The 19,292-nt window shown below is 35.7% G+C and overlaps 1 protein-coding gene and 1 pseudogene across 5 annotated transcripts; one reads left to right on the forward strand and one right to left on the reverse strand.

Annotated features, from left to right (window-relative positions):
* Positions 1-3,323: 3,323 nt before the first annotated feature.
* LOC129898913 (uncharacterized) lies at positions 3,324-8,599 on the reverse strand (annotated as a pseudogene).
* Positions 8,600-10,398: 1,799 nt separating this feature from the next.
* LOC129899007 (putative pentatricopeptide repeat-containing protein At1g12700, mitochondrial) lies at positions 10,399-15,746 on the forward strand. 5 transcript variants are annotated; one of them, XM_055973744.1, is made up of 4 exons: positions 10,399-12,144; positions 12,279-12,355; positions 12,603-12,663; positions 15,133-15,746. In XM_055973744.1, exons 1-2 carry the CDS (start codon positions 10,467-10,469, stop codon positions 12,302-12,304), a joined length of 1,704 nt encoding a protein of 567 aa, XP_055829719.1. In that variant the 5' UTR covers positions 10,399-10,466; the 3' UTR covers positions 12,305-12,355; positions 12,603-12,663; positions 15,133-15,746. The 5 variants fall into 5 exon arrangements, with proteins under 5 accessions (XP_055829719.1, XP_055829718.1, XP_055829720.1 ...); XM_055973743.1 differs by having other exon boundaries at positions 12,608-12,663; XM_055973745.1 differs by having other exon boundaries at positions 10,399-12,131.
* The last annotated feature ends 3,546 nt before the right edge of the window (positions 15,747-19,292 follow it).

The following is a 19,292-nucleotide window of genomic DNA, read 5'->3' on the forward strand; positions in this document are numbered from 1 at the left end:
TCTTGGGCCTTATGCCCAAACTCATTACACACATAACAACCTCGAGGACCTGAACTCCGTGGGGAATAACTAGAAGTGTCAAAACGACCTCCGGAGCTCGAAGAACCCTGAATAGCTGCCTGGACTGGTCTGCCCTGATAACCATGGGTTCCTGAACCCGAATATTCTCTACCCTTAGAGGAATGATCGCTGAATTGACCCTGCCGACGGAACCTCTTGGCCCCGCCCTGTCTAGCACGTCGGATACTCTCTATCATCCTGGCATGATCAATAATACTCTGAAACGTACCCCTAGACAGTACAAGAGAGGCTGTAGCCTCCTGGAGATAACCGACGAATCCCTTCACTAATTTGCGAATCCGCTCGAATTCGGTGGGAATACTCGACATAGCATAACGAGATAACTCATGGAAGCGAGTCTCGTACTCAGATACAGATAATGAGCCCTGCTCCAGTCTGTCAAACTCATCCCTACGCTGATCACGAAGGCTATATGGCACAAATCTCTCAAGGAACACCTCAGTAAACTGTTCCCAACTCATCATAGGAGAACCAATAGGTCTACGAGCAAGAACTGACCTCCACCATTCTTTGGCCACTCCCGCAAATTGATATGAAGTGTAAGCAACTCCATGTGCCTCTAAAATGCCTAGGTTGAACAACCTATCTTGACACTTGGTCAAAAAGATATAAGCCTTCTCAACAGTGATAACCTCAAACTTGGGAGACAATGAATGACTAATTACCCCATCTCAATCTCAAAGAAAGATAGTCAAACCTACCTCAATTGCCGAAACCGCACTCGAATACCTCCACCGGACAAGTAACTCTCGAATTCAGCGCTCGGAATGACAACCCACTATCAATAATGAAACATACACGTCACAAGGAGTCCAATGATACCCATATTGATAGGTTTCGGAACCGGGGGTAAAATGGTCCAAAAATTAACTATTTTCGAAAAGGGTTAAATCTGTAAATTTATTGAACAATCCCAATCTATTGGTAATAAGGAACTCATGGTTGAAAAACCCATAAAAATAGAGCTCAAAACGAGTTGGAAATCACAATTTTTCTTAAATTCGGATTAGGGAAGAAACAAGGATTTTTGGGGTTTGAAACTAAAATTTAAGAGTTAAAATCGTCAAAAACTTAATGAAAAAGGAAGGTTTTAGGTCAAAAATCACTTACCCAACACTTTGCCTCGAAAATCTCTTCTCAAATCACCTCAAGGAGTTCAAGAACTCAAACAAATGTTGAAAAATATTGAAATGAGAAGAAAGGGGCATTTTCTGTCCAAAAAGTTACTGTTCACGCGTGTTACTGTTCACGCGTGTTACTGTTCACGCGTGTTTTGTACAAATTTATGAAAATCACCCTCAAGGTCATTACAATACCTCTTCATCAATCATTCTATCTATGTTAAATAACCACCATTCACATCATCATCAAACATCATCATCCACATCATCATCAAACATCATCATTCACATCATTATCAAACATCTTGCTCCAAAATTCTTATTTAATTCTATTATCCATTTATAGAAACAAAAATGACATTCTTGCTCTACCAATGTTTTATTTCTTTTTATGTCATTCACATTCACAACTATCTCAATTCATTCTTTTCATTCCAATCAATACATATACACACAAAAACCATCAATCTCAACCTCAAGACAATTATGACAAGAAGAAATCTCATCTTGGGTTCATGTGAATGAATACATGAATTCATACTCTTAACAAAACTCAACTCAAGAACACCACCAATACATATTAATTTATATACAAAAAATTATTGTTGTCAATATGTAACTACGGTTTGTGAAATAAATATGAAAGATAATTATTCAAGAATTTAAGTCATGAAAATCATCAATCAATTACTAGTATAGAAAAATATTCTAGAGTTTAGGAAAATTTCAAGAAAACCTTCATAGAAGGTTCAAGCTTTTCACCATTTTCATCCAACACATCTATGGGGCATATGGAAGAACTCAATCCATATTTTAGGTTAGCCTTACATACCTTAGAGTAGATTTTGAAGAAATCTTGATGTTAGGTCTTCAATGGGAAGCTTGAATCCTTGAGCTTTTGAGAGGAATTTTTGTTGGAGATGATTTGAGAAAGAAGAGGATGAAGATTAGGGTTTTTGGGAGGTGAAAGACTAAAAAAATGACCCCCAAACATGTCCAAGTTCGTGTATATACATTTAGGGAAAATGTCCAAGTTGCCCTTCATCAAAAATTTGGAAAATGGACTAAAAACTCTGCTGGCACTATAGCTGGCGCGCCGTGACAGCACCCAAACTACTGAGGCTAGTTTTGGGCGCTATAGTGGCGTCGGGCGCCACTAGAGCGCCATGCCTGAATTTTCTGTAGTAACAGTCTATCGTAAAATGGTCATAACTTTTGACTCTGAACTCCAAAAAATGCAATCTTGGCGGCGTTGGAAAGAAGACTCAAAGAGATTTAATTTGATAGGTCATGGTCCACCCAATTAATTATATTCTAGGAGATATGGTCATTCAAAGTTGACCCTTATACTAGCTCATTCGGAAACTTAGCCGAAAGGAATTCTTTGGACTCGGCTTGGTGTTAGTGATCTCTTATGACGCTAAAACACATCTAATACCCTTCAAATACTTAGGAATTGATCCTAACTCATATATAAAATTACAAGTCATACGGTTCGAGTCTACACACACGTGAAGAAATGTTCGAGTCTTTGCAGAAAAAAAATTTGGGGTGTTACATTATCTCCCCCTTGGGATCATTCGTCCTCGAATGAAGATCAAGCAAAGATGGACTCAAGGAATGAATAAAAATTGTGACTCAATCAAATCAACTAATCAACCAATCAAGCAATCTAGATAATCAACTATCCCCACTCAAGAATAGGCAAATCAATTCAAGTCAAGAGTAAGGACATTTCCTTCATCATTCTCATCCTTAGGCGCGAATAAAACATCGAAACTCTATCAATCGAATCATTCAAACATCTAGATCATCAACCGTCGAACTCCAATTTATGAGTGACATCCCCAATCCTCTTCACAATTTCGTAAAGCCAATATATCGATGCCCAAACTTCCCTTTCTTTTCTAACCTCATAACACCCTTCATGTACATACAATCATTCCCCCAAAAGTCATTAGTAGCCTACTACCATCACTCTCATAGCGACAACCACACACTCAAGCCTATCACTCTAACCACCTCAACCACATCTAAGAATTGTCAGGCCTACTTTAACACTTCTACCTCCATTATTGCATGATCTCTTACCCAGAGACATACTAACATACTCTTACCTATCTATTGCACATACAGGGTCTCATTCTGCTCCTTTTCCACACCTCTATCCTTAACTAGACAAGTACAACACAACTATCACAATCAGGAAACACTCACTCTCCCCCATCTACTCTCACTCAATTCAGTTTACTATCATCCTGGTCAACTTATTACTATCGAGAGCTCAAGACTTACTTTGATTTATTACCTCATCATATCCCCCTTAGCTCAAAGGCAACAACTAGGAAATACTAATTAGTCACCCAAAGCAACTCATAAACACCACAGCTAAGCAATATTACACCTGGTTCCAAATAAAATTCACTGATACATCAATTAATACTACCTACTATCCAGTGTAGTCAAAGGCACACTTAATCCCTGAAGCGAGGCTCAAAATGTGTTGAGTGCTTCGCCTCGCTTTATGTGCACTTCAGTGTCGTCTGCAAGGTTCTATGACAAACTTTTCCTTGCCAATGAGCCTCTTTTAAAGAAGTGACACTAAACAATTGATATTTCACTTTATCATATGTTTTTTTCAATTTCTTTGGTCATATATTTGTCATTCATGTTTATAATTATTAGTGTTGGACTAAACATATATAGTTGTATTTTTTTTGTCACTTTGCACTTTTTTTTATTAAAGCCCAAGCTTTATTTGCTCTTTGCGCTTAAACCCCCAACATACCTTTGAGCTTTTTTGTGCTTTTCACCATTGAAAACACTGCTACTATCTTTGGAATGTAAACAACATTATCAAAAGGATAGCCTGTAGAACATAACGCTTAGCTTCACTGATGATCCAACATTGCAAATGCAAGTTATTTCCCAAGATAGACTATCTGTAGTTCTCTCTTTCTACACAAAAGACTCTAAAATTCCTTCCAAACCAAATGGCAGGGAGATATTCTGTGTAAACCATCCTTAGAATCTGAGCTAAAGTAGGAGAATGACTTTTTAATCATAGTTTCATACTTAAATTGGACGTAAGTCCATAAATAAGATGAATTTTAAATCCAAAGTCAAGATGCACAAGATCCAAATTATTTCAAGAGGCACGTCAAAATAAGTGATAGTCACTATCACAAGAAGGACAAAGTCCAAAAGAATGCAATAGTTCTCAAGCAATCCGTATATGTGGGTAAATTAAATTATCTTACAAAAACTACTTCCCGTTACACCAATATGACTTTAACATATTCATAACCCAACTACAAAATGGTACACTCAATGATAGCTAATTTATCCAAGTTTCCAAGAGTCAAAACATACTTTCTAGCAACAAAATAAATATGACAACAACAACATCAACATACCTAATGTAATCCCACAAGTGAATTCTGGAGAGGTTATAGTGTACGTCGACCTTATCCCTACCTTGGGAGGTAGAGAGGTGGTTTCTAATATCTAAGCCAAGTATTGCAACAAGAAAAAATACATTAACAAACAAAACCGCAGATCTATAAAACTACTTAGGATCAAAACATTGGAGCATCAAACAAAAGAAACAAACTGAAAAGGAAGATCAAAAAATAATAAATGGCAAATCTTGAGATATGATACTTGTTGATCTCGGGGGCGCGGTAAAAGTGGCTCACGAGGTATGGAGTAATTTCGTTTTTGCCAGCAAACATAGCATTGCCAAAGTTATAAAGCTTCAGATATAGAAAAGTCATCATACACATATAAAAGCAAAGTGATGAAAAGCTACTCTCAGCAGATGCAAAGTGGGTGAATCAACAAAAGATACAATACTCAAAACATTCCACTTACCAAGATGTTGTCAGGTTTAATGTCAATGAAGCACGCCACAACTCTTTAGATGCTTCAAAGCACTGAAAAGTTGCTTCGCATAAAGCCTCACAATGTCGAGGCTGAGTCCAATGTTACGCCCAAACTTCTTCTGGAGCTCACGGAGATTCATCCAGAGAGACTCAAATACTAGACAAAGATTATTCCGGTACTTGAAGGTAGAGATTAAATGAACACAGCGGTGCTTGTCTTTAGGATCTGCAGCAACTAGCTTCTTCAATATGACTAACTCTTCCATACCCGTTTTATACTTGATGAGCAGAAACAACAAAATTAGGTCACTAAAACAAGCAAGGTTGGCACGAAATGGAGAAATTAATATATTAACTCACATCGTTTCATTATAATGAATGATTTTTATTGCTACTTCTGTCGGGTCACCAGGTCTAGCCTTCAAATATTTAGCCCGAACAACAGTAGAAAACACACCTTTTCCATGAGCAGCAAGAATCTCATAACGGCCATCAAGAATTTCTCTAAAGCGGTATCCTGCAAAAATCAATGAGAATTAGAACATCAACTAAGACAAAAGTTACCAGCCATTACAGGAAAAGTTGACAAAAATAAACAGAAGGATAAAGCTATTTTCTTGAGGTAACAATGTCAACTTGCAGTATGATATATCAAATAACAGAATGAAGGACTGTCATGAGCAAATATCAAGGAAGAGGGAGAGAAAAAACAAATTTAGAAGAGTGATCAACATGCTCTGAAGTAAAAGCTCAGATAAGAAGGATCCAGGCAAAATATGGGATGAAATACTTACTATAATACCCTTCCGGATCATTCCAGTTATCATGAAGACAATTGCGCTCGATCGACATGCCATCTCATTTGCCCTGCAAAATAGATATAACCAGACACATGAAACCAGTTTACTTATTATAGCCTGATTAGACAAAGAAAAGACTCTCCATAAGCACAATAAATTATTTCCCACCATTCAGTCTAAGCACAAGTACAAAGAACAGAACAATCCTTTTTTTTCTGTCACTTATTGGCCGGGGTTTTACCTTGGAGCATACAACACAAGATAGAGGGATTCATAGAATCAATAGAGTTCAAACAATACATGATTCCTAGATATCACACTCTAAACTGAACAGTAGTAGCAAAAACTGCCACCAAGTAATACACTCCCACAATATGGACAAAGGGAATAACCTTCAACTAGAAACATAATAAAATAAAAGTCATTTTGCAGTCATCAGTTCAATAAATGGTTCCTTTTTATGTTGCATTTTGGGTTCAGTAGGAAAGAAAAGGACACTTACATTTTGTTTGAATTAATATAACAATAATAATAATTTCCGACGACGTTACCAAGACAGACTCACCATTTTCGAAATGGTAGCAGGTGATTCTCCAAATATGTCGTCACAAAACATGTCATCCGACCTCTCACTCTGTGAAGTGTTAAAAAAGTAAGTCAATCATCAGATAGAAGAAGCCAGCATTTAGGAAAAACACTAAAGGAGAAAAAAGCTAAACTAACCTTTTGCTTAGCTTGGACGTTATACTCCGATTGATACTGTTGGAGATATTCAATTTGTTTATCAAGCTCTTTCACTAGCCCCTACTTCAAAGTAATGACTAATGATCAGAAAAATCAGTTGTATTATCAACATAAAGTATTTTTATTTTTATTTTTGAGAATTTTCAGCATGCCAAAGTATGTGAGCCCATTTGCTAGGAATTCAGTGGTCAACTATAATTAATAAGTTATTTTCAGAAGTATTCAGTTAAATTCCAACCTGTTGCTTAACTCTGTCCTCGTGCTCCAATTGATGTTGTTTGAATTTTTCTATTTCTATTTGTTTAGGAAGCTCCTTCACTAGCTCCTCTGTTAAAAACTGTAAAGTAATGACTATGATCAGAAAAAGTAAGCTGCAGTATCAACATTTTAAAGTATTATTTCATCGACTAATTTTAAAAAAAAACATAACGTGGGAAAATGATTACGAGCTCACATAACTAAGTATTGAAAGATAGGGGAAAGAAAGAGAATGAGCACGTATTCTATCCTGTGGTTGCTGTTGGAGACGTCCAATTTGTTTCTCAAGCCTTTTCACTAGCTCCTCTGTTGAAAACTGCAAAGTAATGACTTATGATTAGAAGAAGTAAGCTGCATTATCAGCATCCCAAAATATTTGAACCCAATGGGGAAGTATTTCATCAACTAATTCGAAAACAAACCCCCTAACAAAAGGAGAAAGTATTAAGATCTCCCAGAAATTAGTGTGGAAGATAAATAAAACAAAAGGAAGAATGACATCACCAGAAAAGAAAAACCCATTTGAATCTCAGGGTCAAGTGAACACACCTACCTCTAGAGTAACCTGTCCCAGTCCACCAGTTCCAGAAGCCTTCTCTTCAGCATTATAACCACCTCGCAAAGGTGATTTTCCAGAAGAAAATGTTGGCTCATCAACATGGACATTTGTACCATTGGTTGGACCATCAATGGGCTCTGGTACAACACTATCTCCAGCTGCATGCTTCTCAGTAAACTAATCCGCATGAACCTCACCAAATGCTAAGAAATGAAAAGTACAATTAGAGACCAGAAACTCAACAAGAGAGAGACAGAGAGGGAGAGAGAGAGAGATAGAGACATGCAGAGGAACAATAGAGAAAATAACTCTGAAGAGGCTCAAGTGAATTTACAATCTTCATAAAATCTTAAGTGGAGACAGTATCCAACCTAAATCCTAAATTATATAACACGCACGTTTAAGAGTCCGGATCCAAAATTAATATACATTAAGAAAGCAGAAACTTGGCAGTTAAATTGCTTAGCAAAACTGGGTTATTAATTAGTCAACAAACACAACATACCTAGTATAATCCCCAAGTAGAATTTGGAGAGGGTAGGATGTACGCCTACCTTACCCCAACATTTGTGAGGTAGAGAAGTAGTTTCAGGTAGACCGTCTCCTCTTCAGATAGAGCTCTACAACAGGAAGGAAGAAATATAGCAAAACAGAATTGAATTATATTTTACAAAACTCACAGGTCAAATAACTTACCATTGTCTCCGGATTGAGTAACTTCTGTGAAGGCTATTTCTTATACTTTTCAAGAATAGCTTGCCTGCGCCTTCTGCTTTCTTCCTTAATTCTAGCAAGTTCTTCTTCTTCTTCTTCCTGTTGAGCAAGCTAGAAAGCAATTTGTTCAACTTCATCTCTGCAATCAGAGAAGCAAAAATAAATATCAGAAATGGGAAACTAAATACACTGATTAGTTTTTTAAAATACAAGAAAAACATAGAATTGCCAATACCTTTTAGGTTTCTCACTCTCTGTCTCTTCAGTTTTTTGCTTTTCAGATTTTAGGAGATCAACTGTCCTGTCTCTCTCAATGTCAGTCTCATAACGTCTATTACGTCTATGGTAAGCATGACCATCGTCGTCAAGGTCATTATAGTCCCTGAAATGTCCATTTCTATCATCATCCAAGTTACTTGTATATCTTCCCCTTTCCATCACATATGCATCATCTTGCTTGTGAGATGTACAGACTCCTCTAAAATACTTTTGGATTGCAATCCTCCTCTATGGGACTTGTTAACTTGTCCCTCTTCATCATAAGAAGACCTACGCCTTTTTCCATATTTTCTTTGATTTTGCAAATCACTAGCATCGTAGTCATTGGTGCTCTTTTGCTTTCGACTTACTTGGACCTTGTGTGGTTTAAATCTAGTTCATTTATGTAACTAGAATTCTGCCTATGAATTTTAAACATATTGTTATGTTTGATAAGCAGAAATTTATACTACATTTGATAATTATGGACTATATATATACGCACACCATCATGTTACTCATGTATATATAGCACCCTAAAAATAAATACTTGGGTTTCCAATAACAGTTGTCTTAATATAATTTCACATTATACTATTCAACAAAATGGTATTAAATTTTAAAAGTTATGCTTGTTTTCAATTTTGTTCTTCCTCCTTTTGCATTTTTCAATTGTCTTGCTCTTTTTTTTTATCTTTTTTTTGGATTAAAACTTTCACCTTATTGACGAGCGTTTAATTCTCAATTTTATAATTTTCTCTCACATTTCGACTCCCCCTAATCCTAATTAGACCACAAAAAGAAAATATTTGTAACATTATATTCCTTTTATCCATTTTGGTTCAGAATAAGTATTGCTTTAAGAAATCAAGAAAGCATTAAAAAAACTATTAATATTGTCGGAAGCCAACTATTTTTTTATTATTTTTTTGCAAATTGTTTAATTGTCCTTCTTTTGTGATGATATTTTCTTCTTTTTATTTTTCTCATAGATTTTTTTTAATATTTAAAAATAATTTGATTTTAAATTGTCTATATCATCCTTCATGAGATAATTATAATACATATATTCATATTAATCATTATTTCTTAAAAAATATGTAATAACTAAAAAATTGAACAAGGAAGCATGACATTTTTATAAGAAAATGATATAAAGTACATTAGAAAAAGTAATAATTTATAAGAATTATTCACTTGTTTACTTGAAAAATATTCTAAAAATTTCCAAAAAGCTATAAATGGTAATAAATAAAAAGTATCGCTAAAATCAGTAATTATTTATTAAAAAGTAATTTTTTGTGATAATTTTTCCTTCAGAATATTGGGCTAACAGCTCAATATTAAAAAATCAATAATGAATTTTTTATTTATAAAATCATTAAAAACTCATTAACTCCTAACTCATCATTTTTTTTGGCTAGATTTATTGGTCGATTGCGTTTTTAGCACGCGGTTGGGGAATTGAAAATTATTGAGCAATTTGGCAATGGAGATGATGAGAATTTCTCAGAAAACTAACCCTTGCTTTGGATCTCAGAAAACTATCCCCTCCCGGACTCAAGTTTTTAGACAAAGGTTATGCTTCAAATCTCTGTTGTAGTTATCTTTTTCTAATTGATAAACTGAATCGATAATATATAAAATTGAACCGAACTGATTGATGCACAACCTTAGTGGAGAGGATAAAATGTATATAAATGTAACCTCTAACTCAAAGATAGAGCTAAGATCTAACACTATATATCAATTAATATGATAATAATAATAATAATACATATACTTATATTAATCATTATTTAAAAAAAAAATATGTAATAACTAAAATTGAACAAGGAAGCATGACATTTGTTTTTTGGGATAACTAAAAAAAATGATATAAATTACATTAGAAAAAGTAATAATTTATAAGAATTATTCACTTTTTCACTTGTTAAATATTCTAAAAAATTTCCAAAAAGCACAAAGGCTATAATTAGGGCACGCTGAGCAGAGCAACTCTCACACATCCATTAGCCATTGAAGATGAAGAGAATTTCTCTGCGAAATGGCAATGCTATTCCCTTTTATCTCTTTCTTCCCTAATTCACATTATGCTTCCGCAATTTCAGGAAAGGGTAAAGTTGGGTTAAACAGTAGCAATTTTGACAAAGTAAAGAGTTTAGATGATGCTGTGAATCTCTTCCGTCAAATGGTTAGAATGAAACCTCTTCCTTCACTTGTCCATTTCTCTAAATTGTTTAAGAATATGATAAGTATGAAGTATTACACTGCTGTCCTTTCTCTTTTTCGAGAAATGCAGAAATTGGGTATCCCAATTAGTGAATTCATATTGAGTGGTGTGATTAATAGTTATTGTCTGATGCATCGTTCTGATTATGCATTTTCGGTGTTACCCATTTACTTGAAGAGTGGCATTCCATTTGATGTTGTCACCTTTACCACTCTAATTAGGGGAATCTTTGCTGAAAATAAGATTAAAGATGCAGTTGAATTGTTCAAAAAATTGGTGAGAGAGAAGATTTGTGAGCCCAACGAAGTCATGTATGCAACCGTCATGAATGGGCTTAGCAAAAGGGGGCATACTGAGAAGACTTTAAGTTTGCTCCGTTTAATGGAACAAGGGAACACTAAGCCCGACATATATATCTACAACATTGTTATAGATTCCCTTTGCAAAGATGGAAACTGTGATGTTGCTATCACTCTTTTGAACGAGATGAAGCAGAGAGGCATTCCTCCAAACATAGTCACATATAATTCAATAATTGATGGTTTGTGTAGGATTGGTCAGTGGGAAAAGGTTAAGATTTTGTTATCTGAGATGGTGAACCTTAATATTTATCCAAATGTGCGCAGCTTCAATATACTAACAGATGGACTATGCAAAGAAGGGAAAGTTGAAGATGCCGAGGAAGTAATGAAACACATGGTCGAAAAGGGTGTAGAGCCTAATATTATCACCTACAGTGCGATAATGGATGGGTATTGTTTGCGTGGTCAACTAGATAGAGCGAGGAGAATTTTTGATAGCTTGGTAGATAAGGGCATTGAACCTAACAGTTTTAGCTATAGCATACTAATAAATGGATACTGTAAGAAAAGGAAACTCGCCGAGGCCATGCAATTGTTTTGTGAAATTTCTCAAAAGGGATCAAAACCTGATATTGTTACCTACAATACTATCTTGCATGGTATGTTTGAAATTGGAAGAACTGGTGATGCAAAACAATTGTTCATTGAGATGGTATCTACTGGACCAGTACCTAACTTATGCACTCATCACACTTTGCTTGATGGTTATTTTAAGTATGGGCTTGTTGAAGAAGCTATGTCACTCTTTAATAAGTTGGTTGGAAAGAAAGAAAATATTGATATTATATCTTACAATATTATCATTAATGGATTGTGTAAAAATGGTGAACTCGATAAAGCTCATGCCATTTTTGAGAAGCTTTATTCAATGGGATTGCTTCCGGATGCGATAACATACAATACAATGATAACTGGATTTTGTCTAAAAGGGTTGTTAGATGAAGCTAAAGATATGCTTAGAAAAATGGAGGGGAACAATTGTCTTCCAAACAATGTCACTTACAATGTTATTATGCGAGGATATCTTAGGTGCATGAAAATAAATGAAATGGTAACTTTTATGAAGGAAATGACTGGAAGGGGCTTCTCATTTGATGCAACTACAGCAAAGTTACTGGTAAACTCTATAAGTGAGAATCCTTCCGTCCTTGACATGATTCCAGAGCTTCATGCGGAAAGCAAGAAGTGAATATTTCTTTCGCTTGGTTTATTTGGCTATGTTATAACTTTGATACAATTTTGGTTTATCACCTCACATGAAAAGGAATCCAATGCAATTGTGGAAGATGAAAAATGAAAATCAAAACGTTGCTTGGGGTTTCATGCTGGCTTATCGAGGAGGTACATCACTTCTGATATTTTGATTGTTTTTCCACTATTCTTTATCTTGAAAAGCTGGTATTACTAGTCTCTTGATATGATAAATAGTTGAGTTACCCTTATGTGTACACATTATAAGTTTAGGAATAGCATTTCCAATGCTATTTGTTATCTTCTGTATTGTCATTTTCTATCTATTTGAGGAGTAGTATATCTCAGATAGGTACTCCATTAAATGATGTCGATTTAATTAGTGTGAGGTTTGCAGAACAGGTTCATCATGGTCACGCCTGAAACTGAAGTTCTGAAAGCGAAGCAACTGATGATAGGTACTACTTTCTGCTTCTTTTCTTTTTTGAATGCCCTTTTTTAGTGTATTTGCTTTACACACAATAAGATTTGCAATAATGTACTATATGATGGACTTGAGGAGTAACATATGATATACAAACAATTTAAGCCACACCAAAAAGAAAAGAGAGTATACAAGAACAACAATTTTGAAAGAACAAATTTTGGAATACTTAGCAAGACTACTGGTTTTTAACTATAAAGCACACAAAATGAAGAAAAAAAGGGGGAAACTTGACAAGAGTACTTATTCACCACAACAGAGTTGTCTGAAGATTTATCTTGCCCCTCTAAGGCTGATGTACTGGCAAAGAAAATTGTATCTCGTATTCCTTACACGCCCTCTGCAAAGAAAATTACACTGGTTGAAGAAATCGGAATAAAAGAAGAAGAGAACTTACTCCATTTTATCTGGCACTCTTTTTCTTTTTAGCATGTTTTTAATATTACAACGCCTTTCTATAATTGAAAATAATTTAATTATAAATTTCTCATAAAAACCTTTAATGACATGCTTTTATAGCCACAAATATGACATGGCATGTTTAAGACTAGAAGTTCCTTCCTTTTTCAAACTCGGTGTCCAGTCAAACACTACCACATAAAATTAAATGGAATATGTAATAAGTTCTGTCTATACTTACATATTTCCCAAGGTAAGAGCGCTCACTACTTTTCATGCATAGTGCTTAAATAACGAGATATTATTCAGGCCAAGGACCTGAAGCTCGTCCCCTCCCCTAATATCTTCAGCATATTCCTTAATGTTCTTAGCGGAATATTCAAGTTTAGGGCTCTCTACAAGTCTTTCAATTTTAATGAATAAATATCGCCGAAACTAGGCAGAATCTCCTCAAGCTTACGACATCCCCAATGTACTAATTTCTGACGCATGGTAAAGGATTCCTCCCCAACCTCCCACTTGTCAAGAGTCAGTTGGCTCATATTAAACAAAATTGAGATTCATAAAGGTGTCTTCCTCCCCCATGTTCCATTTTTCTCCCTGGATAATTGAGTCAACAAGGGTCAGCTCTTCAAGGTTGGGCAGTCTCCCTATTGTTGATAGTGAATTGGATGTCAGAGGAAAGTCAGACGACCACAAATTTTTCAAACTCAATGGGAAGTGAAAATCCCATGGCTGATTTGTCTCTACACTGTCATTTGTGTTTGTGCTTATAAAACCTACTGTAAGCGATTCTAGTTCATTACAGACATCCAATTTTGGGAACCAATAACGCTCTGTTGAATAATCCCATGCTTTCTTGAGACTCAATTGAAGATTGGAAAACCTTTTGAAAATATCTTTTGTATCTTTTGAATAGGAAACCACAAGCTCATCTAAACATCTCAAGTTCTCTAACTTTGTATCCTCTGCTAACAGTATTGGTTCATCTGTATCCATATCAAAAAAAGAACAAGCACTCAAGGATACGTGAAAGTCATGCACAAACAACTTTTCATTTCTTGCTTTTCTCAAACAGAAGTCCTGAAGTTGGAAAGTCGGGTATTTACCTATCTCGTTGAAAAGAACTACCAAGCTACTGGAAATTAAATTATCCAAATAAACGTCTATCACTTCTTCCACATTCTTCATCTCGGTCTGTTCCTCAGCACACCGTACCATTTTCAAAACATTGACTGAATTTTCTCTGTCCTTCTGGAAAGTTGCAAGGTAAAGAAAGCATGGCTTTTGGTGATGTTGTAAATGGTCATAACATAATTCTATAATATTCATCACTTCCACTTCACTGTTTAAAATAAAGGAACTCAAATTATTTTGAACTTCAAGCCACACAAGTCTTTTTCTTTTCCAAACCTGCAATGACTCCAGCTATCAGATCAGCCACCAAAGGAAGACGATGAAATTTTGGGCTATTTCTTTTCCAACACCCAATAGTTCATCAGGGCAACTCTCTTTTCCAAATGCCCATTTCTCGAATAACTTCAATCTTTCATCTGGTCTGAGCAATTGAAGGTTAAGAGATGTGTCGTTTTCCATGCAAAGTCACTTTCTTTTCTCGAGCAGTAAAAATAATTCTACTACCTTCTCAACGTCTGGAAAAGGTCTTGTTAACTCATCCCCTGTTATGGTATCCCACAAGTCATCTAAGACAATAAGATACCACTTTCCATACAGTTGTTTCCGTAGCTTATCATCAACATCAATATTCTCACTCAATTTCGAACCAATCCAGTAACTTGATTAAAAATTTTATTCAACAACTCCTTAAATATTCTTGGTGGATTGTGCACCATGCGCGAATGTCGAAATGAGTAGAAACTGATTTATCATTGTATACTTTGTACGCCAAAGTAGTTTTACCCGAACCCGGCATACCAGCGATCGTAATAATATCTAGATCTGCCGATCCACTCGTGAGCTTCCTCATTATCCAATTTGTCTCCTCCTCAAAACCTACAATTATGTAACTCACAATTTGCTGCAGGAATCCGAGTGAACTGGACTTGGGAGAAAGTGAATTGGAAGACCTCAGTGGCCATTGGCTTAAGTCATTTTCCTGAGAGCTCCATGCACACCGCTTTTGTCACTTAACATTCCTTGTTCGGCTTCTGGGGTCAGCTTCTCATCTTTGGAGCGTTTAGTTTCTCGCTCTCCTCATTTAAGCACTCTTCGGCTCAATCGTGCTGTGTCCATCGAGAAACTTCCATAGCTACTTTGCCATGCCTCCCAGTTGGTTGAATATGGTACCGGATCCTCACTACTGACATACAGGCTGATGTTTCTGAAGTTTCTTAAACGTATCACAAGCTTTTTCAGGCTGCAATCAACTCCAAAGCTTGAGTGAGGTTTGGGAGGCCGTGCCAGCCTACTATTTATCCAGTCTACTCCAAACTCACCTCTTTGAATTTAAGCTGTGCTGCCATTCAAATACCTGTTCTTGGCAAACTCATCAGCGACTGTCACAATTTGGAGCAGTTGTGGGTAGGTTCTAGTTTGTGTTTTACTTTTGTATAGATTTGCTTGTTTTAACATTCGAGACTCAGTACATTAACTGTGCTTGTGATAAAATAGAAATGTTGTTCATGGTTATCATATTAATACCTCCTGAGCATGTTGTCTAGTTGTCAAAGCAGAAGTCTCTCAGAGAAGAACAATAATCCTAACTTATTCATTGTTATGCTGATTCTGAAAACTGCCAGGGATAAATAAACAGCATAGATAAGCTTCGGTGTATACTGAAATAATGTAGCTGAACGATTAATGTCGAGTAATTTCTCTGAATAATTTGCTGGTTAGCTATATGGAGAATAACTTACTGTTGCATAGTTGTTATCTGGATTAAAGACTTCTCAGTTATTTGATTTTTGATCCTACACTTTGACAATGAGGCTCTGTTGTCCAATGCTTCAAAGTTGGAGACAATGCGATCCCTTTGGGTGTCTAATCGTGCAGTAAGTTTTGAAGTTGCCAGGGCTTAATGTTGAAGTTATAGACGGGAGGAGTCATCTGTATACGAGGCCAGAATGACATAAACAACATAGCATAGAAAGTATCAAGCCTATGCTAAAGATTATTCTAATCAGGTCAGCTAAGCCTTCTGATTATAAGCCTAACACAGATGGTTGCTCGAAAAGTAATCCTTGCCCTGGTGGAGGAAATGGAAATCTGGCCATCAATAATGTGATGGAGCAAATCAAGAATATAGCAGAAAAGATTGAAGTCTTGAAAGAGAAAGGAGAATTTTGTTTTCTGCATTACTACAGAGAAAGCAAATACTGTTGCAGATGCCATAGCTAACTGGAGTCAAAAAGCTACAAAATGTTGTGGACCTATCCTACCCAAGTAGGGTGAGAGCCTCTTTAAAGATGGATAGGGAACCAAATTATCAACTTTAGAGTCAGGACTAAAAAAAATTATTTGATTTGTAGTTTACTTATGTCTGTTTATCATCTTTTGGTGGTTAATATACAGGTAGGGGTCGTAAAGCCACCACCACTTTAATGAATTAAAATTGGCTCATTAGTTTGAATGCTCCTATTTCTGGATGATTTCTAATTTTCGCCCTTCAACACCTGAAGTTACAAAAAACTAACTGAAAATACCCCGACATAAAAAAGAAATTGCAAGATATAAGTTATACCTGAGAAAAAAATCTCAAGCAAAAATTTGGTTCCATTTCAAAACATTGTGCCTTAAGAAGTTCATAACCTACAAGTTTTACGGGCATAATTTAGTTCTTACGGTGCTTGTGTAATTTTCAGAATACTTCTGCATAATTTATTCCTATGCCTGAGAAACAGTGATTCTCTTTAGAGGATCTAACACAAAGATTCTCTCCATCAAATCTTTGAAGTGAGCCAACATCTTTAATTCTTCACCTGAAATTACTGAACTGATATCTTTCGGCTTCATGTTGACAATCGGCTTCTTTATAGCCTGCAAACAAATAGAAGCACATGCAAAACTTAAAAGAACAGCAAAGTTATTACCATTCATTCTTATAAAGGGTTGTTTATCAGGGATTGAAAAGACGGGCTCAAAGGTCTACAAGACATACCTTCTTTGTAACTAGATCCTCTTCAGTGGCGAGGAAATTGAGGTCTTGGTCAAAATGTTGATATGTAAATACACCCTATGATAAAAGAAGAAAAGAGTATTATTTTTCCATACTAGCTATATCATGTCATTACTTATTACAAACTATAAAAGCCGCTACCTAATACAATCATCATAACAGAATTGTCCACAACAAATTATTGACCAGCCTATTAACTTCAAATCATAAATGTTTCATATGAAGACGGAGCACGTCATTATTAATACGACCTAGAAATAAGACTTTCCCAGCATAAAGCTCAAACAAACAACAACCTACTGACCAAATATCCATCGGATGATCGTATGGAAAGCTAAGTACTACCAACAAACATAGCATTGCCAAAGTCACAAAGCTTCAGCTTGTCTTTCGCTTCATTTACCTTAGTAATTAAATATAGAAAAATCATCATACGCATACAAAAGCAAAGTGATGAAAAACTACTCTCAGCAGATGCAAAGTGGGTGAATGAGCAAGCCAGCAAAAGATACAATACTCAAAACATTCCACTTAACAAAATGTTGTTAGGTTTAATGTCACAATGAAGCACGCTACAACTCTTTAGATGCTTCAATGAACTGAAAAGTTGCTTCGCATAAAGCCTCACAACGTCGAGGCTGAGTCCAATGTTACGCCCAAACTTCTTCTGGAGCTCACGGAGATTCATCCAGAGAGACTCAAATACTAGACAAAGATTATTTCGGTACTTGAAGCTAGGGATTAAATGAGCACAGCGGCGCTTGTCTTTAGGATCTGCAGCAACTAGCTTTTTCAATATGACCAACTCTTCCATACCACTTTATACCTGATGAGCAGAAACAACAAAATTAGGCCACCAAAACAAGCAAGGTTGGCACGAAATGGAGAAATTAATAGATTAACTCACATCGTTTCATTATTATAAATAATTTTTATTGCTATTTCTGTCACCAGGTCTAGCCTTCAAATCTTTAGCCCGAACAACAGTAGAAAACACATCTTTCCCATGAGCAGCAAGAATCTCATAACAGCCATCAAGAATTTCTCTGAAGCAGTATCCTACAAAAATCAATGAGAATTAGAACATCAACTAAGACAAAAGTTACTAGCCATTATAGAAAAAGTTGACAAAAATAGGTAGAAGGATAAAGGTATTTTTTTGAGGTAACAATGTCAACTTGTAGTATGATATATCAAATAATAGAATGAAGGGGACTGTCATGCGCAAATATCAAGGAAGAGGGAGAAAAAAACAAATTTAGAAGTGTGATAAATATGCTCTGAAGTAAAAGCTCAAATAAGAAGGATACAGGCAAAATGTGAGATGAAATACTTACTATAATACCCTTCCGAATCATTCTAGCCTGATTTGATAAAGAAAAGACTCTCCATAAGCACAATAAATATTTCCCACAATTCAGTCTAAGCACAAGTACAAAGAACAGAACAATCCTCTTTTTTTCTCTTACTTATTGGCTAGGGTTTTACCTTGGAGCATACAGCACAAGATAGAGGAATTCATAGAATCAATAGAGTTCAAACAATATGATTCCTAGATATCACACTCTAAACTGAACAGTAGTAGCAAAAACTTCCACCAAGTAATACACTCCCACAATATGGACGGGAATAACCTTTAACTAGAAACATAATAATATAAAAGCCTTTTTGCAGTCATCAGTTCAATAAATGGTTCCTTATTACGTTGTATTTTGGGTTCAGTAGGAAATAAAGGGACACTCACATTTTGTTTGAATTAATATAACAATAATAATAATTTCCGACGACGTTACCAAGACAGACTCACCATTTTTGAAATGGTAGCAGGTGATTCTCCAAATATATCATCACAAAACATGTAAGCCGACCTCTCACTCTGCGAAGTGTTAAAACAGTAAGGCAATCATCAGATAGAAGAAGCCAGCATTTAGGAAAAACACTAAAGGAGAAAAAAGCTAAACTAACCTTTTGCTTAACTTGGTCGTTATACTCTGGTTGATGCTGTTGAAGATATTCAATTTGTTTAGCAAGCTCTGTCACTAGCTCCTCTATTGGAAACTGCAAAGTAA

This window comes from Solanum dulcamara, chromosome 8, assembly GCF_947179165.1.
Source record: "Solanum dulcamara chromosome 8, daSolDulc1.2, whole genome shotgun sequence".
Taxonomy (NCBI): Eukaryota; Viridiplantae; Streptophyta; class Magnoliopsida; order Solanales; family Solanaceae; genus Solanum; species Solanum dulcamara.